This window comes from Octodon degus, unplaced genomic scaffold (assembly GCF_000260255.1).
Source record: "Octodon degus isolate 3935 unplaced genomic scaffold, OctDeg1.0 scaffold00054, whole genome shotgun sequence".
Classification (NCBI taxonomy): Eukaryota; Metazoa; Chordata; class Mammalia; order Rodentia; family Octodontidae; genus Octodon; species Octodon degus.
Genome location: NW_004524630.1, coordinates 10302495 through 10316651, shown reverse-complemented (window position 1 = coordinate 10316651; position 14157 = coordinate 10302495). Strand labels below are relative to the sequence as shown.

Sequence of the window (14157 nt, the reverse complement as noted above, 5' to 3'; positions counted from 1 at the left end):
AGCTGGGCCCTCGCACCTGGGGCTCCAACCCTAGGGCAAAACTCAGAAAGTCTAATTAAAAATCAGTAAAGGACTTGAATAGACATTTTTCAAAGATACACAAGTGGCTAAAAAGTGTATAAAAATGGGTTCAGCGTCCCTCATCAGCAGACACGTGCAAATCAAAACCATACTGAGACATCACCTCACTCGGGTTGGAATGCCTGTTACCAAGACGATAAAAAATGTTGGTGAGGATGTGGAGTGGAGGGAACCCTCTCACGTTGGTGAGCTAATGGACATTGATGCAGCTACTTTAGAAAATAGTATAGAAGCTCATCCAAAAGTTGAAAAATAGACCAATATATGACCCCTGATCCCCTTTCTGTATATGGAGGAAAAGAAATCCATATCATAAAGAGACCACTGTACCCTTATGTTCACTTCAGAATTACTCATGGAGGCCCAAACATAGAAACAACTTTTTTTTTTCCAGTACTGGGGATCAAACTCGGACCTTGCTCTTGCCAGGAAGGCACTTATGCCACTGAGCTATCACCCTGGCCCTTTATAGAAACAACTAAATGACTCATAATAGACAAATGGATAAAAATATGACAGGCATATGTAGATGCATATGGATACCTCTATGTACATGCACAATGGGATATTCAGTCTGAAAATAGAAATTATGTCATTCACAATAATATGGACGAAAAGGGAGGACTTAGGATAAGTGAAATAAGACCTACACACAAGGCAAAGCCAAGCCAAAAAAAACCCCAAAAAACAAAAAAACAGAGATAGCACGGTCTTATTTGATGTGAACTGCTCAGTAGCAAGACCCATAGCTCCACAGTATATAACAAAGTTTGCCAGCTGCTGGGATGGGAGTGGAAAAGGGGGAGATGTAGTCAAGAGGCATACATTTTTACTTACCCAAAATGAACTAGTTCTGGGGTCAGACAATGTGTGTTCAGTTAGCAATATTATATTAGATGCCCAAAATTTGGGTTGATCTCACGCCAAAAAAGAAAACATATGTGTGTGAGTTGATGGACATGTTAATTAGCTTCATAGTGGCAATTATTCCAATAAATACATATCTCAAAACTTGAAGATGTGCTCCTTAAATTTATATAATTTTAATTGGCCAATTATCTTTCAATAAAGATGTAAAATAATTTTTAAATTGTGTGTTGGACTGTTTATGTCTACTGCACATAGAATAATAATTGTATTGAATACCATCTGCATAGAAAATATTTGTACTGCAAAATGATTTTATTTCATAGCATTCCTTATCTTATTTCTAAGCAGCATTGTATTTTTTCACATAATATACTCTATTGATTAAACTTAACAACCCCTGTGTAGTCACAAAAGCTATTTTTCATCTAAATGTAAGATGAAAAATAGCAAGCAAGCCAGCAGATGAGATGTGCTTCTTTCATGTGCTTACTAAGCTGGGAGCCAGTAGCCCCACAAAGCCTTCTAGGCTGAGGCTTTCTCATGCTTCTCCTGATGTCTGCAGCACCTGTTGCAGAGTTGGATGCAGGAGGCAGCAAGTTTTTGCCTTTGCAATAAAGGGATGCACAAAAGGAGTCTATCTAGCAGAGGGACTGTGACATGGTAGTGCACTCAAGCTGTGGTGTGGTTTCTCCGAGCAGGCTGAGGGTGGAGGCGCTGGGAGCAGAGCAGGGAGGGCCCTAGCACCTGGATCCAGTGAGGGAGGGAGGACCTGAATTGGCTCCACAGGGTATCAGAAAGCTGTCTTTGCATTTTCCAAAGAAACATAATATTCCTCTTTTATTGATAATCAAGAGTTTTTGTTTATCTTCTGGTGATTTTCAGTTTTTCTTCCAGTCTACTTATTCACTGGGGGCCCACTGGATGTGTATGCAGAGCACTGACTGCTCTGGCAGATACAGACATGTGTATGGATGAAATCCCTGCCCTCAGAAGCCTACAAGTTGATAAGGTTGTTCAGGTAGGTCCTCCCATAACAGTTTATGTCATATTAAGGTAAGTCCCAGGCCAGCCAGATAGCTCAGTGACCTAAAGCGCCTGCTTAGGCAGACACAGGGACCGGGGCTCAATCCCTGGCATGCCATGCCGGCCCTGCCCCCCAGGTGCACTGGGATGGCAGCTGAGACTGGGTGTGGTGTTGTGTGCCTATAATCCCAGTGTTTGGGAGGCCGAAAACAGGAGGATGGCTACGAGTCCGATCTATGCCGTGAGACCCTGTATTAGATATAATAATAATAATAATAATAATAATGTAAGTCCTAGGTATCTTTATTTATATATTTTTAAAGAATAAAAAATGATAAAAAAGACATTAGAAAGTATGCAAATTTTCACTAGACAAAGTAATAGAAATTCAACAATGATTGCTGTATTGCATAATGTTACATTCAGATTAGTTGTGTAGGTTACTGTACATAAGCATGCAAAATTGGTTAAAAGAACAAAACAACAACAAAAAGTTATAAGAAATTTTTTTTAGCATTAACTGATCCTTTCAAAAGACCAGTGTATAAAAAAAGATGTATTTTACACAATGGAGCATTACTCAGCTATAAAAAAGATAAATTTGAAGTTTTTGCAGATAAAAGGATGCATCTAGAGACTGTATTGGTAAGTGAAATAAATCAGGCTCCCATGTGCAAACATCATATTTTCTCACTAGTTTGAGAACCTGAAAGAGTAAATAAAATCTGAAGGGTTCAATGGATACTGTGAAAGGGAAAGAATTTGTTCAATGGGAAGGGAAAATTGGGATGAAGAAAAGGACAACAGAAAGAAGGGGTAAAAGATATATTTATATATACATATATGTAGGATAATTTGTATAATTTTAGTCTTGTGTATCCTTCATCTATCTGTCTCTCTATCTCACTCGATGCCTGGCAGTAAAGTTAGTTCGATGTTAAATGCCATTATTATTTCTCTTTTGATGTTATCTTAATTATTCATGGCTACAAAAATTCAGTAGTTCCTATGATTTTTCAGTGAATGCCCAAACTCTGGCATGAAGAATATATGCATTCATAATTACCGATTATATATTCTGCCCATTCATTTGATGAATCCAGATGCCTTACATTATATGAATTGCCCATTCATTCATTTGTTGAGTCCAGATGTCTTATGACAGTTTTGTACTTCAGCAGCTAATCTGTGATAAAACAGCTAGAGAAATGTTAGCTTGCGTAGCCACACCCAGCATTCAGTAAAGAACTTCTTGTCTCCCAGATGTGTTCTTCGTACCTTGCAGAGAGTTAAGTGATATGTGTAAGTGAAGGCTACCCCCACCCCCAAGAACTGTTCAGCTAAGAAGAAAAAGGAAGGAGGCCGGCACTCATTTTTTTACTCACTTGAAGCAAAACACACTTAGGAATTCACATTTTCATGCAAATCATTCGGGTCTTTAAATACTTGAGCTTCAAATTCCATCTGGCTCTGTAAAATAAAAGTGTTCAACTTGGTACAACTTCCAAGACAGGTAGAATGGAATGAAACACCAGGTGTGTCACTTCAATGTGTCTAGCCAGGCAAGGCAAGGAAGGAGTGGGTGCTGTGAATTTAAGTGTTCGCATGTTTTTTTTAACCCATAGATTTGGTGGGTGCTGACTCTGTTCCAAGCATGACACTTGGTTCTGGGACCATAAAGATGAACAAGACCCTGGGATCTAGCTTCTAGGAGCCTCCAATGTAGTGGCAGAGACCGGCCAGAGCCTAGGCAACAAGACAGGCTGTAAGGGCTGCAGGCTGGGGCAGCTGCAGTGGGCTCTGACAGTCCAGGAGGAGGGGTCCAGGCACAGCCACCCAGGGAGAGGTGGCAGGGGGATAAGGCTTCCAGCAGGAGAAGGCAGGCAGCCAGAGAGAGGAGCTATGTGGATTAGCAGGCCAAAGCCCGGAGTGCCCTCACAGGAAGTATTCCGCGGGAGGGTGGTTTGACCTTCGCAACAGCGCTTTCAGAAGTACGTGGTAGTGTCAGTTTTTAATCTGGAGAGTTCTTTCAAGAAGCTTGGCAGTGAGAGGAAATCTATTAGGCTGGAAATAGAAGTAGCAGTGAAATAGAAGTGTTTCTCTCCTCCCCTGTTTCTTTCCTTTTCTCTGTTTAGTTTTTCAGATGGCACTATTTTAGATCTTTTAGAATCTTGATGGGAAGATTTTTCGAGTGAGGGCAGAGGTTGAGGATGTTGGGTAAAGGCAAAGGTAGATAGATGGTGACCTACTTTTGGGGAAGAAGTGGAGGACAAGGGGGAGGAGGGGGAGGAGAGAGAGGAGGCAGACTGATCCAGAACTCTGCACTGGACGCTGCTGATGTCCACCCACCCCTCACACATTCACCTACCCTTCCATCATTTATGAGGCACCTACTTGGTGGTGCACAGAAAATGTGGAAAAAGAACCAAATTTGTGACTTCATTGACTTTATTACAGATAATGTAGAAAGCTATGAAGAAGAAGAGAACTTCAGAGGGTGGGTTAAGGTGGTTAAGAGGAGGCTGCATGAGGAAATAACACTGGAACAGAGACCAGATAAAGAGAGAGGCTTGTAGGTACAACAGTCTGGGAAGACAGCACCAGAGCAGAGAGGCAGCAAATGTGAAAGCAGGGTGACAAAGACATCAAGACAGTGGGGGGCGGCTCTGGGGGCACAAAAGAATGAGGGCGTGTGGGAGATGTGGCTGGAGAGAGAAAGAGGGGTCACTGTGTCCTCCTGGGAACCCAAGAGGAGGGTTCAAGCAAGGGTAGGGGCAGGACAGCATTTGCATTCTTAAATACAATGGGTACTGTGGAGTGAAGGCAGGAGGGGTCAACTGTGGAAGCAAGAAAGCTAGTGATTTTGGTTAGGTGATGGATAAGGTGCTTTGATTGGGTTAGCGGCAAAGAGCTGTGTGGGGAAAAGGCTATAATCAAAGATATATTTTGGAGGAACAACTAAGAGTGTTTCAGGGCAGGAGATGAAGATGGCCCTCGGTTTCTGACTGAACAACAAGCTGCGCTGGGATGCTATTTAATGACAGGGGAGAGTAGGATAGGGGTAAGTTTTGGGGGTAAACCAGAATTTATTGAGGATATCTAAGGGAACATGGGGAGTAGACAGCTAGAGACACATTAGAGCTTAAGGGTAGAGGGATATTAAAAGTCACAAATCACATTACCCCACCTGCTGAGACCCGAATGAATCATTGCTTTTGAGTCACAACTGAAAGGCATGGGATGTGGTCCCTCTGGGCAGCTAACACCTCCCATCCAGCCTCAGGCACTCTGGGTACTCTGCTAAGACAGACTCCTTGTTCTCTCACTCATGCTTTCTTTCTTCCTTGGTCTTTCTTTACTGACCACTTCTTTTGCTTAGAGTATTTCCTCCCATTTCATCAGGTTACATTTGAAACCCAGTCTTTCGAAGCTTTCCTGTGCCACCCTTATTCCTCCAGTGGGTCCACAAATGGACGTGGTATCCTCCTTTTGGCTCTCACTGGCATCCACACACACAGAGCCCCTAAGGTCTTCCATGATTCAGGAGGGATGAACATTTCCAAGTTGCCTAAATTCTACATCTGTCAGACTTGGTTTCCACTTCTGTGAAATGAGGATAATCATAGTACCTATTTCACAGGGTTGTAAGGGGGGTTAAATGAGGGGACATGGGCCACAGTTCTCAGGACATTACCTGGCAGAGACACCACAGCATACAAGTCAGTAAATATTATAATAATACTCATCATACTGTTCCATAATTATTTTCATGTTGGTTTTTGCCCTTGAGTGCAGCCGTTGAGCCTTTCATCTGTGCTCCTGGCCCTTATAGGAAGCCTCATGAACAGTTGCTAACATGAATAAATTCATGAATGAAAAAATACAGCACTGGGCTGCAATTACACTGCAAGAAGCTGCTGCAGGTTCCTCTTCAGTGGCCTTTCAAGAAGCTACGCCCTCTGTGAGTAAATTTGATTCTTCCGGTGCATCATTCACCAACCCAAAATGTTCTGGGTTGTTTCTCTGAGATCGTATCCCAGTCGTGGCCCAGGACCAGTCATGCTGTTACCTTTGGATCAGGCAGACACGGCCCAAAGGCTTCCAGAAGAAGAGCCTCTTCTCGGACAGCTTTCTCATAGTCTGTAAAAGACAACTTCCCATCATGGTCGTGGTCCTGGAGGCAGGAGGGCAGATCGCGACAATGCGTTAGTCAACACAAAGCTTACCACAAATGCATACTCTTCATCATCAAGTGTTAACAGAAGAAGAGTGATAGAAAGGGAGCAGAGTAGCTTATGAAATTGAAATGAATTATTATTGTTATTATTTTTTGAGGATGATGTGGATGGAACCTGGGGCATTGGCATGCTAGACAGACTCTCTACCGCTAGTTATACCACCAGCCCCAAAGAATTTTTATCTATCTATCTATCTATCTATCTATCTATCTATCTATCTATCTATCATCTATCTATTTACTTAGCAGGACCAGGGGTTGAACTCATGACCCTGCACTTGCCAGGCAGGCGCTTATTCTATTGAGCTATCTCCCTGCCCCCTTATGTTTGATTTTCTTTTTTTGAGAATTTTTAGTATAATTAAGAGCACAAATTCAAGTGATACATTTAATTAAACAGGAAAGTTGCAATTATTGCAATGTGACCTTTTATTTATAACCCACACATGGGCCATGTCTTTCATTAGAGATCTCTCATCTCCATACTTACCATTTTCTTAAGCGTAATTTCAACCAGGTCTTTAATCCCTTCGTCGGGGTCCTCCTCGGATGGCTGCTTGAGAAGGCTGTTCTTCAGCATGTGAAACATCTCCTCCTTTGAGATGAAGCCATCACCATTCAAGTCAAACACTTCGAAGCAGTCTTTAGAAAAATAAATGATGAGTTCGATTTTGCTGCCAAGATAACATTTTCTCTGATAGAGTTTTCAGGGCCAAAATCTGTGCTGTTGAGCCCTGTGAGCCTCACTGCAAGCCGATTTTCATAAGAAAGGTCGTTGTGCACTAGTTGAATATATGCAACGACTACTGGAAAAAGTTCTCTTACCCTTAGCTGTGAAAAATCACAACAAAGAACCATTACATGGACATTTTCATCTTGCAATTCTTAAAGAAGGCTGCTTAAAATAAAACTTTTCAACAGAGCTCATCAGAATTAATTAACAATTAAATAGAATCAGGGCAATTAAATTACTGTTCTCTGGTTTGATGGCTACAATTCAAGTAATATGAAATACTTGCACAGAAATGTATCAGTATATATAATTAGAATGTTTAGTAATGCGTATGTCATCTTTCTTGGCCTGCGTCATTTTTCAGAGTTGCTTGAGTTTCTTTTTTATTAATTTTCTTTCCTTCCTGCTCAGTTCTCTCCAGTAAGAACTTATCTGACAATTTAAAGTAAACAAGCAACCAACCAAGCAAACAAACAATCAACAAACCTACTTAGTTGGCTAGCTGGGGAATGGTGATATAAGTGTTTAAACTCTGCACCATCCAGTGTGGCAACCAATATTCTTACATTTCATTTTTTCTTCCAAAGATCCTCGAAGAAAAAGTGATAATCCGTGAACCCACTCTGTCACGCTTATGGTACCATCATTGTCTTTATCAAAACCTCGGAATACTAGAGAGAGACGAGAGGGAAAGAGAGCAGGAGATAATTGTGCTCATTTTAATTCTCTGTAAAATATCTACATTAGCATTACTTGTGCTTAAAATCAGAGAAAATTTCAGAATCCAACAGCCCAATATCTCCATTTGACAAAAGAGGAAACGAAGACATTACAAAGTCAGAAAACTTTATTCAAATTTCCTCTTTGTATTTTGAGGGAACAAATATTCTGAATATCTAAATATAAGAATCAGTAAATAACAGTGATATATTTTTACATTAAGTATGCGGCCTATTTTAGGTGTGTTCAATATGTTAATATGGAATATATAATTTTATATTGTGTAACTCAAGATAAGTCATACATGGGAAGATTTTTTTCATAGTTTTTATTGAGTTATTGTCCAGGATGTAAGGAAATTTAAGTATCATTCTAGAACTATTATATTTATTATATTACTAAGTAGAAGAAATGTGTTGGGCCTTTCAATACATAAGGGAAACTTATCTTCTCAAATTGACATTGACTTCTTTTAAATATAAAAAAACAGGTAGAATATCACTCTTCTATGAGCTTTGGAAAATTAGATTTTTATATTCAAATAAAACTGGGAAAGTTGAGCATTAAATTTCCTGCCAAGAGAGTGGCCAAACACCAAAAATTTTCACCCCATCTATGGCTGGATTTCACTAATTTGACCTGTATATGTTTCTTACCTCTGTCCATAATCATGTCATCTGTCATTCCAAATGTCATGTGCAGAATGTTCCGGAATGCATTGCGATCTAGTCCAACGGCCACCCCTGGCCGCTCCACTGCTTCCCCCACCAGGTTATAGAAAAGCTTTATAAGACAGTTCACTTCAAATTTATTAACTGTGAAATAATAAAATTAAGATTTAACAAATGTGTTTGCCAAATCATTAAGTGATAGCTTAAATTTTGTATTACCCAATTTATATACATAGAATATCACAGACACCAAATATGTAGCTATTTCTAGGTTACCTATTTTAAGGTTCATGACACTTCAATTAATGTAAGATGATGGCCAAATTTCTTTAAAGTAGAAGTTGAATATGAAGCAGACCGAAGCGCAATCATTTTAGGAAAAAAGAAAATATTAGCCAAATAACCTGAGTAATGATTTTGATTCCATTATAAACTCAAAAAGGCCAGCAGGGGAATGATTCAAAATGAGAATGTGGATGTGAAGGACTGAAAACTTATTTTTTAAACTAGCATTTTGTTTATGGACATTCTTGAGATTCATACTTTAGCTTTTCAGTGGAATCAATACCAGGCCCCTGAATACTAAGTGCTGGTTCTTACTTCATTTACTCTTTGTGAATTATCACCTGCATTTTGGAAGTCAGAATCACCCATTTTTCAATACAGAAGTTTCAAGCATATTCTGGTACCCAATATGACATCCCTTATGGATCAAGCGAAAAGAAATTAACTACGTAACTATTAAGTAGTACTTTAGAGGAAAGACATTTATATTTAAAAGATATATACACAGAGAGACACTCATGCATATAATTGTATGAAGGATGGTATTTGTTATTATTTATAAACATCGAGGTAATTATTAGTTTTCCAACAGCCATTTGAGGTGTTTTGGTGGAAGGGTTACTGCTTGGCATGTAGAATATAAAAATGACTCTAAATATGAAGTACAGGTGGGAGATAGGGAAAATTTTATTTCAGACAAAATATGGTTGAATGTTTTCAAAGAAAAGGACACAACTTTTGTACACATATGAGAAAACAACACAGAGGAACACAGAAATTGCATCTCATTCTACAGGTCAGAATAGGCTTGAGGGTGATTTCTGATTTCAAAACCACACTTTAAGAGAAAGACTTAAAACTTGGGAAGAGGAAAATTTAGTAAGTGAACTAAATAGCAGAAAAGAATATACTAGTTATACAAAATGAGCTATTAGTCACTGCTGAAAACACTAAGGTAGTTCTTTAAAAGTTAAACACAGGATTACCAAATGGTCCAGTAATTGTACCTCCGAGCAAATGCACATAATAATTAAAAGCAGAAATGTAATCAGGGTGTAAGTACATCAAAATTGATACTGTTACATTACAGTGATAACACAATAGCAAGAAGATAGAAGGAACCACTGCTGGATGAAGAGTTAAACAACATGTACGTCTCACACAACACAATGTTATTTGACCTAAAAGGAAAGGAAAACTATTGTGTGCTCCAGAATGAGTGCGCACTTATGGGTGTTAAGTGAAAAAAGCCAAAGCAAAGAGGGCTAATGTATGATTTCACTCACATTCTGGTCCAGTTCACACTGATGAAGAGTGGTGGTTTCCAGTGGAAAAGGGAAGGAGTAAATGAGAGAGCTACTGTCTCACCCGTGTAGGGTTCCAGTTGGGGAAGATGCAAAGGCTCTGGAGATGGACATGGTGACAGCCACATGGCAGTATGAATGCATAGCAGTGCCCCTCACCCAAGGTTTTGCTTTCCAAGGATTCCCTTAGCCATGGTCAATCAACGGGGAAAAGACTGCACACCTACACTAGAGGCTCTTTAAAAACCAAAGATCTGTTAGTGGTTAGGGAAGAAAAACCTACATGAAAAGTATTTTGCTCTGTCGGTATTCATGAAGCATTAGCAGAGAATATGTCAATTGGCCACTTTCTCCTCTCAGCTGACTTAAAAGTTAAGAAGCATTGCCTTGGGCCAGGCAGATGGCTCAGTGGCATAAGAGGCTGCCTGGTAAGCGCAACCTCCCGAGTTTGATTCCCGGTACCAAAAAAACAAAAAAACAAAACAAAACAAAAATAACAACAACAAAAAAATTGGCTTAATTTAAGATCCAATGATAGCCCATGAACCATTTTGTCTTGTAGAAATTATTAAATTCTAAAATGCTAGAAAAAAAATAGCTTTTCATCTTTTAGGAATGTTGCACATGTGTTGTGCAGATCCTTTCTGTGGAACTGAATAGTGGTGGATTGACTAGGTAGTTGGGTATGCTCTTTCTTTCTCTCTTTTTCCACAGAGTATGTCCATTTTTTCCATGTATTACTTACCATCTGGCAACTAAACAGAAATTTGACTTTAGGCAAGCCTTTCATTGAAACAAATTTTGAACCATTATCTGTCCATGACTTGCAATTATTCCTATAGAATGTAGTGACATTTACCTTTAACTAGTAATCATTAAGGATTTTAAGGTTCACTTAATAATTTTGTGTAAGGACAAAAATGAAGAATTTTTATTTTCCAGAGATAATTGTACTTATCTTTAAATACATGTATTCACCTTTAAGTTTCTTACTGAATGTTTATTTGCAATACGTTGCAATTTTACTGAACAGAGACTAAATCAGAATCAGTTTTGTGTATAGAAAGTAATGCCTTGGTAATGAGAATTTACCAGAAATGTTTACTAGATGTTTTAAGGATATCTGATTTTCTCCCAAAATGAAAATATGATGAGAAAAACAAGAGAATAAAGGCCTCAGCAAATTATGATAACCACAATAATGCCTTAAAGGGGCTGGGTATACAGCTCAGTGGCATAAGTGCCTGCCTGGAAAATGCAAGGGTCTGAGTTCAATTCCCAGCAATGAAAACAAACAAACAAACAAACAAAAAAAAACCAAAAAACAAACAAAAAAAACCCTTCTGTTTGATCTACAAACTGCGGTACAGGGTCTCAGGGTAAATCCTGAGGGGATCTGACGGACCTTGGCAGATACAAAAGTTACATTTCTTGTTATATAGGTCTTGCTTTATCTTGGTCTTAACCATCCAGTAGAAAAATATAAAAATGAGGTATAAAAAGTAAAGCCTTATTAATATGGTGGGCTGTAAAAGGCTCAAGTCAACAACTTCTGATATTGGCAGTCCTATGGATAACCCACTACTAGTATGGATTACTGGACTATATTGGATTGTTTTGCTGAATTCACACACCTACTATATTTAAATGGCAATGGAATACCCAACTGTGACAAAACTAAACAAAAAAAAGGGGGATACAAATGAAGGACCATTTTGTATCTGTGTATTCAAAATACTGATGATAGATATACAGCTACTTTCTCTTAATGCAATGAGAAGAAACACTTGTATTAACAGTGTTTGGACAGGATATGTCTGCATCTTGTACTATGAATAACTACTATGAAGACAACAATATGCAATGTATTTATTATTGAACTTGTCCTATTGATCGATTTTGAAACTGTCTCTTGCTATTTATTTCTCAATAAAATTAATTTTAAAATGTCTTAAATTACAAGATGCCTTTGTACAAGCTATTTTGAGGTGCTTGTCCTCACCATAACTTTTGTTCGTGGCATCGCCCATTGAGAGAACATTTACCACTTATCATATCAGATGCTGCTCCTGCTGCTGCTGATATGGCACGAGAACCCATAATCTCCAGAACTACATGAAGACATGTTCATTTCCTCCTTAGGCACACTGCCATGTTTCAAGGGCTCTAGCTTCTCCAGGTTTTTTGACGGGCTCATAGTCTTGCAGTGAGTCCTCTGTGTCCTAGCTTGACCATCGGGCAGTGTTTCCCCCATTTACATTACATCACGGCTGGCTAGCCTAAGTACAAGTTTTGTTTTTGAATCTGAATATAATTCTAAATTGACCTGTGGGGTTCAAATGTGAAGTTAGAGCACATATGTATCTCTAATAAGTTCTTATCTGGTGCTTATTAAAGCCTCTCTTATCCTTCAACCCAACTAGCACCTGGAGAACAGATTCATTACAGTGTGTTTAGTTTTACTGATCAGTTTGGTTTCCACAATAACCTTGCTCTGAGCCACAGGTCTGTGTCACTTCAGTTCACCTTTCTCAATGAGGAGCAGAGGGTGACAGCTACTTCCCCCAGTGCATCTCTTGGCAAGTTTCCAGAATTTAAAGCTGTTAATTAATTTTGTCGTGAGAAGAGTAAAAAAGCTTTCCAGGGTTCACCTTGTACTTGGTTATGCTATTTTTCGGAGTCCTGTGGTTTTGGTTAACTCTTTATGACCAGACTGAAGCTAGAACCACGTTTTGTGGGCACATTTCATTTCCTTTCTACAAGGTATAGGTCACTTTCGGGGAGGGTCTAAGCAACAAGGAAGTGTAGAGTGGCGTGTAGGTAGCACAAGACGTGAGCGTGGATAGGAATTCTTGACAGCCTGAGCACGGATGCCCGCCTGGAGAAGCTAGCATCCAGGGATAAGACTATCTTCCAGACTTCTTGTTAAGGGAGAGAAATGGAGAAAACTCCATGAGCACCTCGGAGGGTCCTAGAGGCAGGAAGCAGCCACAGCAAAGGGAATGAGCTCTGGGTCAGACAGACACCCTGCCCAGGATCCTCTACTTGTCCAACGCTTGATTCTTACTTACAATGCTTGCAATTTTTAGTTAAGGCGTCCGTCAATTTCTGCAGCTTCTTTCGATTCATGCCGGGTTCTAATGGAATCCTGGTGCTACTGGTGTCTCCGACAGCGCGACTGCTGGAACCCTAGTGAGCCCAGGAGCTGGAGTAGTGTGGCAGTCTCTTGTAGCTTGGAGTTCGCTCCGTGTTAACAGACGGCGTGACTATGGCAACCGCTTAGCCATCCGCTGATTGGCTCCTGGGCTAGGACACGCGAAACACCTAAGTGGCCCCTAAACACGTAGCAGCCATGGCAACGGCTGGGCCGGCCGCCGATTGGCTCCCAGGAAGGACACAGACTCTCCCAACACACAATGTGGCCATGGCAACGGCCAAGGGCCCCTGATTGGCCACTCGGGCTGCGAGCCGCGCTGGGAAGGCTGTCCCAGTTGGAGTGCTTCAGCCAGGCGCGTCACAGCAGTTTGCCTAATGCTGGGGTTTTAATTTTCAAATGTCATTGTCTTTTGTGTTCACAGCGTCCCCTCTTTTGCAACATACATCACGAAAGTCTAGAAAGTATGGAGTGCACGTTGTGTGGGAGATGTTTTGGGTGAGGAGTGTCACACCCCACAGGGAGGCTTGCCGTCTTCAGGGAGTTGGGAATGGTATTGGGCTACTTCCCTTTGTGAAGTAGCAGGCTTGTATCTAGATGTTTGTGTTTTCTCTGCCTTGGGCCAAAGGATGAAGACTGCTTTTGGGGTGCGTTACCTGGGAATTTGGTTCAAAACCTTTTCCTGTTTTTGAGATTACGAGGAAATTCGAGCCCTTTTCTTTTCTCCAAGGGCCACCTCGGTTTTTTAGAGGGGGAAGTTGTCACACCGGCAATTTTTGAAACAGGTTAACTGCCATGTGACGTGGGGTAGATCCCATCCTTGGTGCTCTGGAAACTCTCATTAAAATGGATGCTTTGCATGTTTAAAAGACAGGTTCTGTGCCTGCACACTCCCCTCTGCCCCCACCCCCAGTACTTGAATTTGCGGAGTGAGAGGACTTTCTTCTTTTCTTAACTGCAAGGGGAATAACCTGTCTGGACTGAGAGCAATAGCATGTGCTCGCTCCATCAGGAGGGAAGGGCTTTGTTATTCTCCAGAGCTCCTATTTGTTTTATTTTGGTGGGAGAAATCCTTCAGA

At 40.4% G+C, this 14157-nt stretch overlaps 1 protein-coding gene across 1 annotated transcript; it reads right to left on the bottom strand.

Annotated features, from left to right (window-relative positions):
- Nucleotides 1–2826: 2826 nt before the first annotated feature.
- On the bottom strand, nt 2827–13155 carry Efcab1 (EF-hand calcium binding domain 1). The gene is made up of 7 exons (XM_004633385.2): nt 12996–13155; nt 8321–8479; nt 7511–7615; nt 6702–6853; nt 6044–6148; nt 3360–3444; nt 2827–3252 (listed from the first exon to the last, which is right to left on the bottom strand). Exons 1-6 carry the CDS (start codon nt 13051–13053, stop codon nt 3376–3378), a joined length of 648 nt encoding a protein of 215 aa, XP_004633442.1. The 5' UTR covers nt 13054–13155; the 3' UTR covers nt 2827–3252; nt 3360–3375.
- Nucleotides 13156–14157: the final 1002 nt, after the last annotated feature.